General features: G+C 53.1%; 3 protein-coding genes across 8 annotated transcripts; all 3 read left to right on the forward strand.

Moving 5' to 3' along the window:
• Positions 1-179: 179 nt before the first annotated feature.
• Rnasek (ribonuclease K) lies at positions 180-1,864 on the forward strand. The gene is made up of 3 exons (XM_050162649.1): positions 180-392; positions 1,034-1,110; positions 1,571-1,864. The coding sequence occupies exons 1-3, from the start codon at positions 315-317 to the stop codon at positions 1,710-1,712; spliced, it is 297 nt and encodes a 98-aa protein (XP_050018606.1). The 5' UTR covers positions 180-314; the 3' UTR covers positions 1,713-1,864.
• Positions 1,865-2,012: 148 nt separating this feature from the next.
• On the forward strand, positions 2,013-4,690 carry CUNH17orf49 (chromosome unknown C17orf49 homolog). 6 transcript variants are annotated; one of them, XM_050162643.1, is made up of 6 exons: positions 2,013-2,201; positions 2,360-2,454; positions 3,000-3,101; positions 3,736-3,923; positions 4,094-4,198; positions 4,424-4,690. In XM_050162643.1, exons 1-6 carry the CDS (start codon positions 2,181-2,183, stop codon positions 4,486-4,488), a joined length of 576 nt encoding a protein of 191 aa, XP_050018600.1. In that variant the 5' UTR covers positions 2,013-2,180; the 3' UTR covers positions 4,489-4,690. The 6 variants fall into 6 exon arrangements, with proteins under 6 accessions (XP_050018600.1, XP_050018601.1, XP_050018603.1 ...); XM_050162644.1 differs by having other exon boundaries at positions 4,428-4,690; XM_050162646.1 differs by lacking the exon at positions 4,094-4,198.
• A 4,934-nt stretch (positions 4,691-9,624) lies between these two features.
• Bcl6b (BCL6B transcription repressor) lies at positions 9,625-16,563 on the forward strand. The gene is made up of 9 exons (XM_050162808.1): positions 9,625-10,102; positions 10,645-10,835; positions 11,118-11,339; positions 11,448-11,792; positions 12,055-12,179; positions 12,707-12,871; positions 12,945-13,075; positions 13,162-13,299; positions 13,664-16,563. The coding sequence occupies exons 2-9, from the start codon at positions 10,657-10,659 to the stop codon at positions 13,778-13,780; spliced, it is 1,422 nt and encodes a 473-aa protein (XP_050018765.1). The 5' UTR covers positions 9,625-10,102; positions 10,645-10,656; the 3' UTR covers positions 13,781-16,563.
• The last annotated feature ends 1,735 nt before the right edge of the window (positions 16,564-18,298 follow it).

Below are 18,298 nucleotides of genomic sequence, written 5' to 3' on the forward strand. Positions count from 1 at the left end.
AGGTGAAGAGGAAGAATCATCAGGCCCTAGTTCCTGCAGCATTCACGTCCCTGCCACCTAGGTCAAGGAGGACTTGTAGAATTGCTGCTTTGGATTCCGACACCGCTTGCTCCGCCCGAGGCTCGGCCCGCCGCGTGGCGCAGCGCTCTCTTCCAGCGGCCCCCCTCGGAGTGGTCCACGCCTAAAGCCACGCCCCCGCCGCTCGGTTCCGCGCAAGTCCCCGAATCCAGCTCCCTGTCCCCGGCGTCTCCAGGCTTCCCTCTCGCCGCTTCTGCGCCTCGCTCAGCCTCTAGCGGTTCCTCCCTCTCTCCTCCATGGCGTCGCTCCTGTGCTGTGGGCCTAAGCTGGCCGCCTGTGGCATCGTCCTCAGCGCCTGGGGCGTGATCATGTTGGTGAGCGGGCTGCCCCGCGAGAATCGGAGCGGGCCTGCGGGGCTCCAGGGTTGACAGGTTGGGAGGCCAGGAATCCCCAGGACTTTGGAAGTGGCAGACAGATTAAGGGTCTGGCTAATGAGCCGCTGGGAAACGAGCCGGAACTTAGATCGAAAAAATTGAGGACTAGAGCGAAAGGGTGATGGGGCAGGACCCTGGGAATGGGTGCCAGCGCCGGTAAATTTGCGGACCCCTTGAGGTAAGCCCCCGAGACATGCTTGAGTTGGATGGAGGTGAGGAAGAAGTGTGCTTGTTCCCGAAAATGCTAGCTGAGGCCTTGCTTCTCCAGGGCTCACCGGGCTTCACTTTGGAAATATGAAGTGCTGGGTTCCCCTCTTCTCTTCCTAGTCCCATGATAATGACGCATCTTGGAGAGCTGCTTGCTATGCCTCCTTGAACCCAGCCCTTCTTCCCAGTGTCCCACCTGACGCCCTATTCCAGAGGCCCTTGAGGCCTCCGAAACCAGCTGTAACCACCCTGCTCCTAACCCTTCCCTTTCTACTGTTGTGTTGAGCCAACATTAGAAATGGGAGGAGCTTAGGGAGCGACCTAGAGGTAAGGTGCCAGAATTTGACAACCTGCCTATTCCTGTGTTCTTTCAGATAATGCTCGGGATATTTTTCAATGTCCACTCCGCTGTGTTAATTGAGGATGTTCCCTTCACAGAGAAAGATTTTGAGTAAGTGGTCGGGTACTTAGGTGAGGCTGGGTGCAAATGAGAGGGAGCCGGGTGTAGGCTCAGAATTATGTGGGGGACACTGCTGAAGGTTGGGGAACTGCAAGAAGAGAGCTGCCCTCTATAAAGCAGTTCCGTGGCAAACTGTGCTTAACATGCAATGTCCTAGTTTCAGTCCCCAGCACTAAACCGTTTTAAACAAAATGCACTTAGGAGCAGTCTTGCAAGCCAGGCTTCCATGGCCACCCCAATTCCACCAGCTTAGACGTGGCCTCTCCCAATATTCTGCCTGCTTGCGCCTTAATCTACCTCTGCAAAATGGATCCCATGATAGAGCTGGCCCGGCATGATTGTCAGGAGGACCAAGAGAAATCAAAGCGTTTAGCGTGGTGTCTGGCGCGCGGGCCGTGCGTACTGGTGCTCTGAGTGACTGACATTTTCCTGCTTGATTCGCTACCCCCAGGAACGGCCCGCAGAGCATATACAGCCTGTACGAGCAAGTCAGCTACAACTGCTTCATCGCCGCCGGCCTCTACCTCCTCCTCGGCGGCTTCTCCTTCTGCCAAGTTCGGCTCAATAAGCGAAAGGAGTACATGGTGCGCTAGAGCGCAGCCCGGCTCTCCCTCCCCACCCGCTCCCCTATTTAAAGACTCCTCAGCCCGTCTGTCCCACCCATCTGGCGTCCCCTGGGACCTGCAAATTCTGCTCCGGGCCCGAGCGCGCCCTGGACTACAATAAAAAGAAGCGATTCTCCTAAGCCTGGTGTCCGTGTTTGCAGGGAGGGGGCGGGTCTGGGCTTTGAGAGACTGAGCACAGCTTCAACGAACAGTCCCGACCCTTCGACGGAAGTGGACTGAAGCCAGCCGGAAGTGAGGCGACGTCTTCCATCTCGTCTTCCTCCGCGCAGCGAGGCGACGCGAGTGACGGGGAAGAGGTCGTGTTTTGGCCAATGGGCTGCGAGGAGGGCGGGACTTCCTGCGCGGGAGCCCAGCGGCCGGCCGCCCGGCTCTCCGTGGTTTCCAGCTCGCGTGGTGGTGGCGGCGGAGCGTCTCCGTGAGGAGGTGCGCGGGGCCATGACGTCAGCGTCCACCAAGGTTCGACCTCCCTCGCGGACTGCGCTCCCTGGCGGCCACGGGAGGGTGGGCCCCCTGCCTGGTTCCCGGCTGGTGCGCGCTGGGCGGGGGGCGGGCGGATCCGAGGCTGGGCTGGGACGGCGCGCCGCCGGCCCCCCGTAATGCTGCTCCGCCCCCAGGTTGGAGAGATCTTCTCCGCGGCCGGCGCCGCCTTCACGAAGCTCGGGGAGCTAACTATGCAGCTGCATCCAGTATCGGACTCTTCCCCTGCCGGGTACGTGAGACCAGCCTAGGACCCGGACGCCGCGAGCAGACGTTTGGATTCAGTCACAGACACGACCCTCTCTAGATCTAGCAGGGAGCTGTATTAAATCCCGTGTGCCAGCACGGTGTAGTTGCTAGTCATTGTTAAGTTAGTGAATGGCAGGTGACGATACTGCCAGGTCCGCAATCCCCCACTGCAGACCGACATACTGTCTCCCACCCACCCCGAGCCGCGTGGAATCCCACGCTGCTGCTACACATCTTTCAAGGGTTCCTTTTGTAAGGCCCCTACTTGTTGCATTGGTTTCCGTGGGTTGTTTAAAGCAGCTGTTACGTGATGGAGAGAGATGTTTTCAGGTGGCCCTGGATGCAATTTCATGTGGCTAGCGGTTTGTCCCCAGGGCTTTTCTTAGGGAGGTCCTCTTTACAAATCTCTGAAAGGTGCTCCAGAGACTAGGGGAAAGAGGCTGTTTGGCTGTGGACGGAATAGCCTGTGGGCTGGCGCCACACACTCCTTCTTCCGTTTTTGCTATCACCCTTCTCCCCTTCCGACAGCGCCAAGTGGACCGAGACGGAGATAGAGATGCTGAGGGCTGCTGTCAAGCGATTTGGGGACGATCTTAATCACATCAGCTGTGTCATCAAGGAACGGACAGTGTGAGGGAGGGTGGCTGGCAGAGAAAGGGGAGGGGCGGGCAACTTTCTTCTCCTTACCCATTGTTCTCCCCAGCTCAGCATCTTTCCTACTTTGTTGCTAGTTTCGTTAGCATTTCCTTGAAGACTGAAAGACCATAATAATTGTGGCAATTGATCGGAAGTTGAGGAAATGCAATGGTAATTAGGACCTCCAGAGAACTTTCTTTTCAGGTGCCCAGATACTCAATGGGTGTATTTGATGAGGGTTCCCTGGCTATTTCTATAAATCCTTTGAGACTAGCATTTCCAGGGTTGCCTTCTGAACCGGTTAGCTGGTCAGGATCCACGAAAGTCTCAGTCTGCCTTTATCTCACCACAACATACCTGGTGGCCTCACACATCCACCTCTCTCTCCCAGAGGTTCATGAAAAGGGCTTTTCTGGCTGCTCTGTTCAAGCAGGCCATTCTTCATAACCCTGAGTGGGCGCAGAGCTGCTGGGGGGGGGGGCTTATTACACATGAATTAGGGCCTTGACCTGGATACTTATGAAGAAACTGGTAGAATTCCATCAGAGTGGCCCATTACTCCTCCCCTCCCCTCTTCCCTCGGTTTCTCTGATGACTGCCTCCCTAATCTGCTTCCTCTTCTCTTTAGGGCTCAGATAAAGACCACTGTAAAGCGAAAAGTATATGAAGACTCTGGCGTCCCTCTGACAACCGAGTCCCCCAAGAAAGGGCCCAAGAAGATGACATCTGGGGTCCTCTCACCTCCAGCCGCCCCTCCACCCAGCAGCTCCAGTGTCCCTGAAGCTGGGGGCCCTCCCCTAAAGAAACAGAAGGCTGGTGAGGGCTGTGGAGTTGCTGCCTAGGGTAGGGGCAGAAGGTCCTATTTGAGATTCAATGAGAACTGGGCCTGGGTCAGAGAAGGACAGGTGGTGCTTCTGTATTCTGGTGAAGACTGGGAGGAGGGAAAGCAGTCAGGAGACCTAGAACCTAGCCTGTGCCCCTCCCAGATGTGACACTCAGTGCTCTGAACGACTCCGATGCCAACAGTGACCTGGTGGATGTAGAAGGGCTAGGAGAAACTCCTCCAGCCAAGAAACTCAACTTTGACCAGGGTAGGAGTCCTCCTCCTCCCACACTGGCTGGGGTGGGGAAGAAGTACTCACCTGGACGGTAGGGGAGGGACCAGCAGAAGCCCCGTTCTTGTGCAAGGGCTTCAGAAGGGAAGGTACTCAGTGCAGGGGGTTGGGTCAGTTAGTGATGATGCTTGAGAAGGTGAGGGTTTTCTTAGAAACACATCCGTGCTTGCTCCATCCCGGTCCATTTCCTCCCTGTTCCAGACAGCCTGACCCTAGACTCTGGCCTTCTCTCCACCTCTGCCGATGCTCCTCTCCTCTCCTGCTGAGCCTTCCGACTCTGACCCTCACTGTTCACCGTGGACCTGTGGATCACCTGGGACTCTAAGCAAGGACTGCATGAGAGAGGGTCAGAAAGCCGCTGGAGCTGGCCACCCTGTTCCTGATAAACCTGTGCCCTCACCCTCTGACCTCCGTCTGCTGATGGACATTTTTATACAGAAAACTATAATAAAAAAACTCTCTCAGTAAGGTGCTGCCAGCTGCCGTTCCCTCTCCTCTGCTTCTCCCTCGGGGCCCGGCCCCTTCTCAGTAGCTCTCACCACCCTGCCTGGAGCAGCACAGCCAATACTGGTAGACTCGCTTCCCAGTGCCAATATTTCTGTGCTGCTAGAGCCAGGAGAGCTGGGTGTCGGCAACAAAGACTCTACTTTGCTCTGGAGGCCGGAACTTATTCCCAGGGTTGCTGACAGCTAACATGAGACTACCTGGGGGTTTAGAGGGGCTCTTTCCGTGTTTCATACCCCCTCCCCTTGCCAGGACCCCATCACTACCACAGATGGGTTTTCTTGTGCGGCTTCTCCAGGGTGGCCTCCCAGGGCCAGGCCTCAGCGGTGCCTCCCCCACCCTCGCTCTAACACCACAGTGTGGTTTGGACGTGGCCACAGTGCCGTACAAACCACAGTGTGCTGCTGGGGCGGGAGCAGGACTTGGATGGGTTGAGAGGAAGACGGCACAAGACAGTGCCATGAAGACCCCCACCAAGAGTGAGAAGATGGAGAGAGTGTGAATGGCAAACATGGCCCCAAAAAGGGTTGGAAAAAAACGGGAATCTGCAATAGCTTAGCAGGCAATAGGGAGGCTAGGGTTCAGTCTGATAAGCTTGGAACATTCTTGACTTCTGTAGAAATTGAGCTCGGGATCCTTAGGTTAGGGGCAGAAGAAACAGGGGTGACTAGGGAAGACCAACAAACTGCCTCCCGACAGAGGCAGGGACCTAAGGCTTCCTGTGTCCATTCCTCCCTCGCTAGGTCAGAACCCAAGAGAAATGCTAGAAGAGACAGGGCCAAGGACAGCAGGGTTGGGAGTTGGCAGTCCAGAGGTGGTGGGGCTGGAACACGGTTGAGACAGGGGGGCCGGAAGTCACCCTGGGCCCTGGGCCTGCCACAAGATGGAGGCCAAAGGCAGGAAATGGAGGCCAGGGAGAAAGAGGAGCAGCAGAGCCCAGGAAGAGGCTCATCTGAACCTAAGGGCCAAGAATTCAACCCCAAGTGCTGCTGCTACTTCCCATGGTCCCCCAAGACCCACGCCCCACCCCCATAGCAACACTCATTAGCCCATTCACCAGGCCCAGGCAGGCAGGCCCACCCCTGAGAGCCACGTTTAAGCAAAGACAAACATGTCTCTCCCCACCCCCAACCCTAGGCCTTCCCTTAGCCTTTTCCTTCTGTCCAAGATTTGATTTTAAAAAGAACCTCCCAGAAGGCAAAAGTTTCTTCTAGAAATTAAAAACAAAAAACAGTGTAATACCCAAATATTAACCTCCCATCTCTCATCCCACCCTTCACCACCAGCACCACCAAGCTTCCGACACACCCCCAAAACTCTTAGCAATCAAAAAATCTAAGATGGTGAGTGTAAGCAGTCTTTTTAGGCCCCCTGAGGATGTCAGACCCTCTCCAAGACTACTACCTGTCCTATATCCATCCCTGCCAAGGCCTCCTGCTCCTTACACCCTCCAGAGCCCCCCAAACAACGGCTGCCCCCAGCTCCCATCCCAGCAAAGCTTTTGTGGGGGTAAAAAAATCAAACACTATCCTAATGTCTGGGGATATTGGGGGGGGCTCTCAAGTCTCAGGCTTTGGTTTCAATCTGGAGGACTACATCTTAGGGGTACAAGAGAAAGGTTCTCTGGTCATCCCCCCAATTTCAAGAGTTACAGAGCCCAACCACACCCCAGCACGCACCTCCAAACCTCCCCCCCAACCGCCACGTCTCTCCTGAAAACAGGGGACACTTTCCTCCCCACTTACCTCAGCTACTCTCCCCTGAGATCCTGGTCCCCTATTTTGAAAGGAGCAAATTTGGGGGTGCATCCCTCACATTTGGGGTGCAGGAAAAAAGAGCCGCCCCAGTCGCATCGCTGGCCTCCTTCCTCTCAGCTGGCTCAAGGACTGGGGTGTGCCCTGGGGAGGGGGACCCCCACAAGAGAGCTCTGGAGGGGTTCCTCCACTCCCAGTCAGAACTGGGGACACCCCCCCAAAACCCGTCCCAGCCCATCCGTCTCCAACTCGGCGGGAGAGGCAGCTGCAATGCCCCAGTCAGATTCCCCCAACACTACATTCCTCACCCCATCTAGAGGGGTCCCGGGGCCCCCAAAAAATCCCAAAAAAATCTAGGATGTTGGGAAGACGGTCCTGGACTAGCTACCCAAATTTGGGGTCCTTAGATACCCCCGTTTTTTCAGGAAAATTCTGTCTTTCTCCTGCCTCCCGCCAGCCCTGCTCTGTCCCGATGCCAATTTTGGAAGTCACTCCCTCCTTCCTCCTCCCCGTTTCTCCAGGCCCCCCCGCTTGGGGGCTAGGGTCCAGGACACCTGGCTTCCAGACCGGGGGACACTCTTTAGAGGGCTAGGGGCCAAGAGGTCAAGCTCATTGCCCCTGTCTCAAGGAAGCAGGAAAGCCCGATTCTCCCCTCCCCTCCCCTCCCCCCTGGCTGGTCTCGGTGGTGGTTTAGGGAAGCCTGGAGGACTGGAATCTGCCATTGCTATTGCACAGGCAGTTTTTTTTTCCTTGGGTTGGGGGGGGGGGCGGTGGGAGGGAGAGAGGGGAGGAGAGCCGAAGAGAACAGGGACCTAGGCGGGAATATCTGGCCTGGCTTACCCTCTAGCCCCTGCTGCCGTTGGGAACCCCTCCCCCCTCAGCTCACCCTCACTCCTAGTCCTCTGTCGGCTTTCTGTTTGGGGCTTTTATCCTAAAAAACCAGGGTGCAAGAATCACCTCCTTATAGCCCACTACAGTCCCTCCTTGCCAGTTTTAGCAGCACTATATTGGTCAGAAGCACCCACTTTAACAAGAGACACCCCATTTTCCTCCACAGATTTTTTTTCTTCCATAAGAAATTGGGGTTCAGAGTGTGAAGCCACCTTTCCCCCCTCAGCTCTATAAGCCACGTACTAATCATTCTATGATGAAACAAACTGCTTTTTCCAGGCTTCTCCCTTCAAATTCAAACTATTTGGGGGTTCACTAAAATAGAACTTTCTGGAATCTGGGGCAAAAGGGGGCTATCAGCAAAAGATAACCTAAACCAGAAATGCACCCTAGAATAGGTGAGCCTCCAAATCAATCTCAATTTACGATCCATCTCCGCTTCACCAAGTGTGGCCAATGACAAAACACCCCGAAGTCGGACACCCCCAAACTATCCTATGGGGGGGGGGGGAGTCTCATGGTCTCTCCTCTGGAAGAGCTCCAGACCTAAACAGGTACACAGGAATATCCTCCCCTCAAAATGAGATTCCACAAGATTCAAATATAAAACTTTGCCCCCCCATCAAGTTCTCAACTATTAAAGCCTTCGAACTTGCTCCTAGCTTCCTGCTCTGCCTCCAACTTAATGTAATTTTGCTTCCTAAAAGCTCCAAGTTCAATTTTATGTCCCCAAACAATCTCATCTAAACCTTGAAACAGAGAGCACCTGGAAAACTCTCCCAGTAGACCAAAATAACAGAGATGGACAGTCTCAAAATCATGGTCATCGGAACCCCCTCCCCAAACCTTTAAGACCAGACCCATGCTTCCAGCTTGCTCTTAGCTCTCAAGACTAAAAATCAGGCCCCATGGACTCTATTAGCATCCTATGGCACCCCAAAACTGACCACATACCTAATTCCAAGCGAACATCAAAGGGAGCCCTTGATGTTTACACCTCAAAATTGGAGGTAAAAATTGGATAGAGACCAAAATAACCCTGATAAGTAAAGACACATTTTCATCCCGATCCTTAGGTTATCCCTGATTCTCAGCTGGTCTGCTGTTTTGTTTGTTGTGGATCTGCTCAAAAACAACAAACAAACAAACAAACAAAAAAGTCCCCTGGAACAGGAGAGAAAGAGCTCTCAGGCCTAGTTACGCTGCTCCACGGTGAGTGTTCCCTCATTCTAGGCCAGCTTCGTAGACTCCTGACCCCATAACCATAGAGCTCCTGCTCTGCTCCTGGGCTCAGCTCTGACCACTCTTTTTCAAACGAACCTTGTCTTCCCACCACAAGGCTCCCCAAACAAAATCTAAGGGTGTGGCCGCTGCCCATCTCCTGGATGGAGGACTTAAAATAAGGTTACCCGCGTCCTTCCTGCCTTTCTCCTCGGTCCTCTCGTTTACTCCACCCGATGTTCAATTAATGTTCACTCAAAACTCTAGACATCTGGATAGCAGTGTCTGTCCAATTAGAAAAAGATAACCCGGTGTTCCCAGGCTCAAGACCCCACTCCTGTCCAAACTCTCCCCTCATTCCAAGGTCAATTCCACACGAGTTCCAACTCGAGTTTCCTTCGGAGACCCTAACTCTCCTGTCCTCTACCTAGTGCCGCACTAAGAGACAGAGGTGCAGAGTAAACTCTTCGCCAAGAGAAGGCAGCAAAAGGTTACGGTAGCCCAGACTGAACGCATCCTGCTCTCTGGTCTGAGCACATCTCCAGCCGGGAGGAGACCTAGGGGCGAAGAAAGGCTTGTGCTCGTCCGCCCCCTCGTGGAAGGATGCAGACATTGCCGAGCTTTGCCTACTTGCCGCGCTGGACCCCGGCGTCCCGCCAGACTCTAAGCGCAGCCGACCGGTGGGTGCTCGAGGCCCTAGTGAGCTAGGACTGACCGAGAGCAGCAGAGCTTTGGGCGGGAGTCTTTCTGGATTCCTAAAAGGGTTCAGAAGAGAATCGGGAGTAAGAGGCCGGACGCCTAGGTCTCCCGAGCGTCTCTCGGTCCCCACCCGGGGCTTTCCCCACCTCCTCGAGGGGAAGCAGCTGCAGGAGCCGTCCGGTCGCAGGACAATGGAAGGAAACGAACTAGAAATCATATCCGCCCTCTTCTTACTCCGCCTGGTCAGACCCCCCCCCCCACTTTGTGGACCCTGCCTGTCAATCACGCCTCCTCCCACTGTTTGAGACCCCCCCCCTCGGGAATCCACTACTGCCTGCCCAAACCCGAGAGCTTGGGCTATTTGCTCCCTGAATTCAGTACATTAGAAAGGGGAGGTTTACGGTATTCCCTTTCTCCTTCAACAGACTCTTCGCATCCTCTTTCAAAAGCCAAAACTCAATTCTCGCTGTCCCAGGTCCTCCGACGACACAAGGCTCCCATATTACCACCTTCCATACCACTAACCGCCTCACCAATTCTAATATCCTCATTCTCGGGTACCCATTTAACGAACCAAAGCCCCCTATGATACGACCACCCCGCGATTCTGAGATACAGCGTTTGAGACAGAGACCCCGCCCCGGGCTCACCATCTGGAGAGCGAAAGAGGAAGGAAGGATACGAACCCACGGGTTCACCCCACCTCTACCCCCGCCCCCGACATCCCGGCCGGATAAAGGAGCCGAGGCCGAAAGAGAAGAGAGACCCCGCCCCCCTCGAGGAGAGAAGCCGCAGCCCCTGCAGGACAGGGGTAAGAACCAAACCTTGAAGAAATCAGACTTCTGGGTCCCCAAAGTGGGTTAGGGGTTTGTTGATGGTAATAAGACTTGAATCCCAGAAACTGTTCTAAAAAGAGACTGGGGAGTATGGGATCTAGCAATGGCAGTTACATGGGCATGGAAGGGTGTGGGCTGAAGATCATATGAGGTCCTCGGGCAAGGTCTGATACCTGTGACCCAGGCGCGCCAGAAAGCAGGGAAAAGGGAGGTAGTCGATGAGGTACCTAGAGTGGAACCAACGCGCGGCGTGTGGGAGTGCGGGAGCCCTCGCGCCCATCCTCCAGGCGGAGGTACGAGAATTTCTAACTTGCTCTAAGAACTCTGCGGTCCAGCAAAGGGAAGGAAGCTACCGCTGAAGGCAGAATGAACGAGATGAATTAAGTGGGGCTGTTGATGCTGGGCCCGTTATCTGATGGCGTTGGCTCTATGGACACCCGGAAAGAAAACATCAGCAGAAAAGGGATTGTGTCCTAGGCGTGCCTGGATCCCCTAACTTTTTTCGTGGCTGGCGCAGGCCTGGGTCGCTATGGGTTCCACAGCGGCCCCAGAGGGAGCGCTGGGCTACGTCCGAGAGTTCACGCGCCACTCCTCCGACGTGCTTGGCAATCTGAATGAGCTGCGCCTGCGCGGGATCCTCACTGACGTCACGCTGCTGGTTGGCGGGCAACCCCTAAGAGCGCACAAGGCAGTTCTTATTGCCTGCAGGTTCGAGGGGGTAGGGCTCCAGGGCTAACTGGGTAGAGAACAGAGTCACAAGGCCGTTCAGAGGCAATCCAATGCGGGAGGGAAGTAAGGAATAATGGTCAATAATGGTCCGCACCTGTAATCCAGAACTGGGGAAGCGGGGGGGGGGGGGCAGGAAAGAGAAGCATGGGGAAGCATCCAAGAATTGGGGTAGCAATACTAGTGGGGCAGAAAGATTCTAAAGCATCCTGTGTCTCCTTCGGGCTCTCACCTCCTAACATGTCCCAATTGCCCTCTCTCCAGTGGCTTCTTCTATTCAATTTTCCGAGGCCGAGCAGGAGTGGGAGTGGATGTTCTCTCTCTGCCCGGCGGGCCAGAAGCCAGAGGCTTTGCCCCTCTTCTGGACTTCATGTACACTTCCAGGCTTCGCCTCTCTCCAGCCACTGCTCCAGCTGTCCTGGCGGCTGCTACCTATTTGCAGATGGAACATGTCGTCCAGGCATGCCACCGCTTCATCCAAGCCAGGTGAAGGAACCATGGGTTTTTGTGTTCTCCATGAAAGTGGTGCTCCGGGTATTATGGGCAAAAGCAACGATTAGGAAACGGTGTTAATGACCGTCATACTTTTTCTAGCTACGAGCCTCTAGGCATCTCCCTGCGACCCTTGGAAGCAGAACCCCAAAGCCCCCCGACAGCCCCTCCACCAGGCAGCCCCAGGCGCTCCGAAGGACACCCAGACCCTCCTACTGAGTCTCGAAGCTGCAGTCAAGGCTCCCCAAGCCCAGCTAGCCCAGACCCCAAGGCCTGTAACTGGAAAAAGTACAAATTTATTGTGCTAAATTCTCAGACTTCACAAGCTGGGAGCATGGCTGGGGAGAGTTCTAGTCAACCCTGTCCCCAAGCCAGGCTCCCTAGCGGAGATGAAGCCTCCAGCAACAGAAGCAGCGAAGAAGGCCCCACGCCTGGTCTCCAAAGCAGGTAAAGAAGCTGTAACTCCCAAGAGTTTTAGAGGCTGGCCTCCTTTAGCAGGCAGAACCATTAACATGCTACCTGGGGGTGGGTTTCAGAGGAACTAACGCACTTTAGGGACCTGACCAACTGCCAGAGGGGATGTGACTTATTGGTCAGTATTAGTTCCCTTCCAGAAGATATAGGTCCATATTTTCCATGAAAAAAGCACCCCACCCCCGTCTGTGTGTGTGTCCCCTAACCTTTTCTATGGCTCCTACCATCTGCCTAGACTATCTCTAGCTACTGCCACCGCACAGTTCACATGTGGAGCTCCAGCAAATACCTCCTACCTCTTCACACCCCGGGCTCAAGAAACTTCTGGATCAACTTCTAAGCAGGCTCACCCACCACCAGGTCAGAACCCTTCTTTCTTTCTCTTCCGGCTTCTCTCCTATATCTGTGTCAGGTCAACCTGGATCAGAAGACCTCAGAAATGACCTGTTTAAAAGTCCCCACACTTGACTGCATGCTAGACCCTTCTGTGATGTCCGAGAGTGGGGACCAATCATAAAAAATAAAAAAAAAAAACCTCCGTGTCCTTCCAAAGAACAGCACAGTTTGGGAATTTCTGGCCTAGTCCAATCCAGGCCTGAATAATCTGCCCAGAGTTTGGCAGGGCCTCTCTGGCAATCTGTCACCCAGAGTGAGGGAAGAAGGAAAAGAAACAGAAAGCTCCACCCACTTGCAAGAACCTCCACATAGTGTCACCACTATCGACAATTCTAAACATACTACTGAATCAGACACCTCTCACTGACTGTACGGCTGTGAGTAAGCCAAGCGAGTCCTCAAAAGCCTTCACAGGAACTTAGGGGTTAAAAGGCGCACAAATCCTGGTACCTGGGAAGGCCTTAATAACTAAGGTTGTCATTGCTCTCCAGGAGGTGAGTTTTTCAGCTGCCAGAAATGTGAAGCTGTGGCTGGGTGCTCATCGGGGCTGGACCCCTTAGCTCCGGGGGACGAGGACAAACCCTATAAATGCCAGCTGTGCCGATCTACCTTCCGCTATAAGGGCAACCTGGCTAGTCACCGCACAGTGCACACAGGTAGGAGGGGATCTTGGTCTTGGTGCCCTTCGTTCTCTCAGGACGCTCTGACTGTCTTCCTCCCTACTTGCAGGGGAAAAGCCCTACCGCTGCTCCATCTGCGGAGCACGTTTTAACCGACCAGCCAACCTAAAAACGCACAGCCGCATCCATTCTGGAGAGAAACCATACAAGTGCGAGACCTGCGGCTCGCGTTTCGTTCAGGTATGGAGAGGGCAGGAAGGCAAGTGGGAGGAGCGGAGAGGGTTCTGCCCCTCCCCGAGGCGATCTCAAGGCTCCGCCCCCCTCAGGTGGCACACCTCCGCGCGCACGTGCTGATCCACACCGGAGAGAAGCCCTATCCGTGTCCAACCTGCGGAACCCGCTTCCGCCACCTCCAGACCCTCAAAAGCCACGTTCGCATCCACACGGGGGAGAAGCCATACCACGTAGGTACCCTACAGGGCCTAATCGTTATCCCCCCCACACACACACACACACACACGCAGGCCCGACCAGGTCTTGCCACCGCTGCTAGATCTCTAAAGAATCCAAGTGAGCCAGGGACTTGGACTGGGGAGAGGGGAAGGGATAATTATATTCTTGGACTAGGCAGTGTTGTCCCAAGGGGCTAACAAGTGTTAATGTGTTTGTTAAGTAAGGCAAGGCCCATCTCCTGGACGCCCCAAAGGAATTAGGGGCGTGAATGCTACAGGGCTGATTGTCAGCGAGAGCTGGACAGTTCCCCCTTCCCATCCCAACTGAAGGTGGTTGGGGGAAGGGTAGGGACCTCACAGACCCTTCCTCCCACAGTGCGACCCCTGCGGCCTGCATTTTCGGCACAAGAGTCAACTACGGCTGCACCTGCGTCAGAAACACGGGGCTGCTACCAATACTAAAGTGCGCTACCACATCCTCGGGGGACCATAGCTGAACCCCCACCAAGACCACACTGACTGCCAAAGGGGGCTGCCAAAGCTGCAGGCCCAGGCTTGGCTTCCCTGGCGGTCTTGATAGGAGTGTGCCAGGCCACTCTGGTATCAGGAACTCGTCACCTAATTTTGTACTGAGGAGAGCAGGGGTGGCAGATCCTGGCTAGATCTGCCTCTGTTTTGCTGGTCAAAACCTCTTCCTCACAATCCAGATTGGATAGCTAGGGGCTGGGGAAAAGGAGAGACGCAAGGGAACTTGCTCTCTTCCCGGGAACCTGCCCCTACTCCCCTCCCCCATTCCAAATGGTTTATCTGTAAATATAATTTATTAAGGCCCGTGGGTGGCCCCAGGGCCTTCGTTCTGCTTGCTTTTCCAACTTCCGTCTTCCGAGACATGGAAGGTGAGGGCTCCCCCGCTCTGCTGGCAGGGCTTCCTAGCACTTGGCTCTCTCCTTTGACATGAGTGTCTCGCGTTGTTTTCCTTGTAACCTTTCTCTCTGGAATCGCCCTTTTTCTGTTTGTTTGCTTGTTGGTTTGTCCCTTCAGTTCTAGGACTGCGACCTTTTGCTTTCCTAGGGCAGACCCTGAGAACATGTAAGATTGGGTAAGGAATCCTCTCTGGTATTCTGGATGGTGCAAGTCCCGTAGCAGACGCAGACATGGAAAGAGAACGTTCAGATCTTCGAGGGTGATGGGAACCTTTTTAGATGAACATAAAATGTGGATAATAAATTCCTCCTGAAGGCTGGGAAAGAGGGGCCTAGATTCCTCATCATTCTAAATGGAGGTGGGTAGTCTCTCCGGCTGGAAAGCATAGCAGCTAAACTGAACCATTGCTCTTTCCACCTGGGTTTGAATGCTCTGTGCCCAACTCTCAGAGTCTGCCTCAGGGTCTGTGCTGAGCCCATGATCCTCCCATTGAGGTTGAATTAGTGTTTTCATGGGGAGAGAGCTAAAGATCTGTACCAGAGATTATAGAACCTGTTCTTATCTGTCCAGTTTCTGAGACTGTTACGACCTAGGGAGAACTCATGCCATTCCTTACCTTGGCTACCAGTCTGACCCATCCTTGCTGCAGGAGAAGCTGCAGCAAATGTTCCTTGGGGTTCAATATGCCCTTCATTTTGAATGTGGGTTTTTTTTTTTAATTTTGGTTTTGGACAGCGTCTGGAAAGTGACCAGATTCTAAAAATTTCCTGTTTCACAGGTGCTTGGTAATTCTCTTACCTGAGAGTCTGGGTCTGTGACTCAGTCTTCCTCCACTATGTTCCTGTCTGTGACATTGGACTTTACACGGGAGACAAAGGGGCTGAGTTCCATGCTGGTCATCGAGGACTGCCATTGGAATTACATGTTTCAGGGCTTTCAAAGCCTGGTTGATGGGTTGGCCAAAGACCCCTCCCATGTGAACAGGTCGCCAGATGGTGCATGAGGTTGGCCGAGGGCTGCAGATTCTGGTGTAGGCCATGCAGATAAAAATGTTAGGGATGGAGTTCCTTGGTTAGATGGAGTGTCTGGAATGTTAGATGATGTTCGGGAGCCTCGATTTGTAGTCCTGCTTCTTGCTGCCCCAGGACCTTAGCTGGTGATAGGACTTGGGTAAGAAGACTTGAATCTGCAAGGCAGAGCTTCTGGAATTAAACCGTCAGCTGGGGGCTGGTGAGAAAGCCATTCCCTTCCCCTCCCCATCACTTGAATACAGAATCGAAGTGGGGGGGGACAGAGGAGAGATTGCGAAGGTATTACGGTTTCTGTTCGGCAGACTGGATGGGCATGTGGGAAGTGCCGGCGTGAGATGTTCGATCCTGCAAGGTCAGATCCATGGAATAAAGAAGCCTCTCTTGCCCTCTGTGTGTCCTAGCTTGTTTGTGGGGGGAGGGTCACCTGGGAACCTGGAAAGCGGTTCCAAAAAAAATAACAACTTGGATTCTGTGTTCATTTCACTGTTGTGTCCCACTTGCCCTCTTCAATGGTCCTTGTTCTCCCTTCCCTGCCCTAGCCTTCCGGCTCATTGTGTAGGAACCAGTGACTTCATGAAGCTTATCCGGAGCCACCTGCATCCTGCTGGTCTGAAGTCACTTCCTGGCCGAGGTGTGGAGGCTTCGGAGAGAAAGTAGGAAAGCAAGAGCCTGGGAAATGCATCTGCAAGCACGGGTTCTTGTGACCCAGGCACCCCTCACAACCATCACCAGAGACAATGGGTAGGGCTCGGGTCCCCTAAGAACAACAGAGGCGAGTCAGAGCAGCTAGGAGAAGGCCGAGTGCGTTAGTGCCCGTGTGCCTGTTCATCTCCCAGCCCTAATATCTTGGGATCTAGCTAATGTCCAATACAGGAGTCTTTTCCCCTGACCCGTGTGTCCCAGGGCGTACAGGTGTGTTCTAGTCCAAGGCTAAAAGTCACTGATTCTAATGTTGCCTCCTTCTGGACATTGCCTCACCGGTGGCAAAGGTGAGTGTGGTTGTGCTTCTTCAGTCTGATGTTCTCCCTGATAATCTAGTTTAGTGACTGCTTAAGTTTCTCTTTCTTTCTTTCTTTCTTTCTTTCTTTCTTTCTTTCTTTCTTTCTTCCTTTCTTTCATAACCTAGGTTATACTTGAAAAACAAGCAGCAAAAGTCCCTGTGACTTTCCATTCTAGCTTGTCCCCCCCAATGAAAATAAGACCAGCTACTATTACCACCTATTGAATGGCAGATCCTAAATAAAGCATTCTAGTGCAGACTTACTCATTTAACTCTGGGCGGCCCTAAAAAGTAGGAAGTGTTCTCCCCAGTTTACAGGTGAGGAAACCAACTGAGAAATTTAACTATTTTGACCAAGTAATAAGTCATAAAGTCGGGCTGGAGAAATGGCTCAGGTTAAGAGCACTGACTGCTCTTCCAGAGGTCTTGAGTTCAATTGCCAGCAATCACATGGTGGCTCACAACCATCTGTAATGAGATCTGGTGCCCTCTTCTGGCCTGCAGGCGTACATGCAGGTAGAACACTGTATACATAATAGATAAGTAAATAAATGAAAAGAAAATCTATTTAAAAAAATAAGTCATATGGGCTGGAGAGATGGCTCAGAGGTTAAGAGCACTGGCTTCTCTTCCAGAGGTCCTGAGTTCAATTCCCAGCAACCACATGGTGGCTCACAACCATCTGTAATGAGATCTGGTGCCCTCTTCTGGCCTGCATGGAAGCAAAACACTGTATATGTAATAAATAAGTCTAAAAAAAAATAGGCAATAAACTCAAGGTTGGGACTGTGCCCTGGATCTAGAGATCTCAAGACTGGACTCTTGACTCCTGAGATCTGACTATTTCCTATACCACTGGCAGATCCCTTCTTATGAGTCTACTTATAACCAGACTGCAGACCCATAGTGTTTTGGTATAGTTATTTCATTTTCCATCTATGCAACTAAAAAATATGGTTTGGTTTGGTTTTGCTTGGTGCAAAGGATTGAACCTGGGGACTTCCACATGTTAAACCAAAAACCTCTTGGGTTTAGGAAGGGGGCTTTTAGTTTTATAAATTTAATGATCTAATTTATTATTGTGCATATGTGTATGATGTTTTGTGTACATGTACATAGCATGTGTACATGTGGAGGTCAGAGGACAACTTTGTGGAGTCAGTTCTCTCTTTCCATGTTTCTGTATGTTCCAGGGATTGAACTCAGGACATCAGACTCCCAAAGCAAGTACTTTACCTGCTAAGCCATCTCTCCAGCCCCTCCCTGGGTCTTTGAGACTCAGGCTGGCCTTTTCATCCCTCTGTAGTCCCAGCAAGCCTTGAGCTCGCTATCCTCTGGGGTTGCAGGCAGGCCTGTGCAATCAAACTTGGTTCATATGCTTATTTTTATGTGCATGAGTTTCTTTGCCCCTGTGAATTTAAGTGACCCACATGGGTACAGTGCCTGTGGAGGCCAGAAGAGGGTGTCAAATCCCCTGGAACAGGAGTTAACAGGCCACTGTGTTGACCAGTGTGGGTGCAGGCAAGAGTTGAACCCTGCTGCTTTGAAAAGCCCGACGAGCCGTGTTCCAGCCCTTACAGTACGATTTCTTAAAAGCATAGTTCCTTGGCCCATGCCCCTCTTTTGCCTCCTTCCCCACTGTTCTGGGTATGAATTCTGAACCCAAGGTTTCAAGGTCAGAGTCCTGGGGAGGCGGAGGTATACAATAAAGGAACAGAAAAGCCCAAGCCTTTTCTGTCATGAGGTGAGGGCGTGCTAGTGGCCTGGCAAAACGTAGGAGGCTGACTGACTGCTCCAGTGACCGGGGTTATGGCATGTCTCCTGTGTACATCAGTCTGAGATCAAAAACTGGTTAGGAAAAGGCCATTACTAGAAGACACGGGGAAAGCTTCCAGCGCCGCGGAGGAAAGGGTAGGTGGTACTGGGCAACTCTGGATGGTCTGATGGCCGCCCTTCCTCTCCTCCGTTATTTTTGGTCTCGGTGACCTGCAAGTTTCCTGTCGGTGGGTACAGTAATCCTCATTACAGAAATGAATGCCAGGAGTCCAACAAGTCT

Source organism: Alexandromys fortis, unplaced genomic scaffold, assembly GCF_014885135.2.
Source record: "Alexandromys fortis isolate MF-2015 unplaced genomic scaffold, M_Fortis_MF-2015_v1.1 scaffold_84, whole genome shotgun sequence".
Lineage (NCBI taxonomy): Eukaryota > Metazoa > Chordata > Mammalia > Rodentia > Cricetidae > Alexandromys > Alexandromys fortis.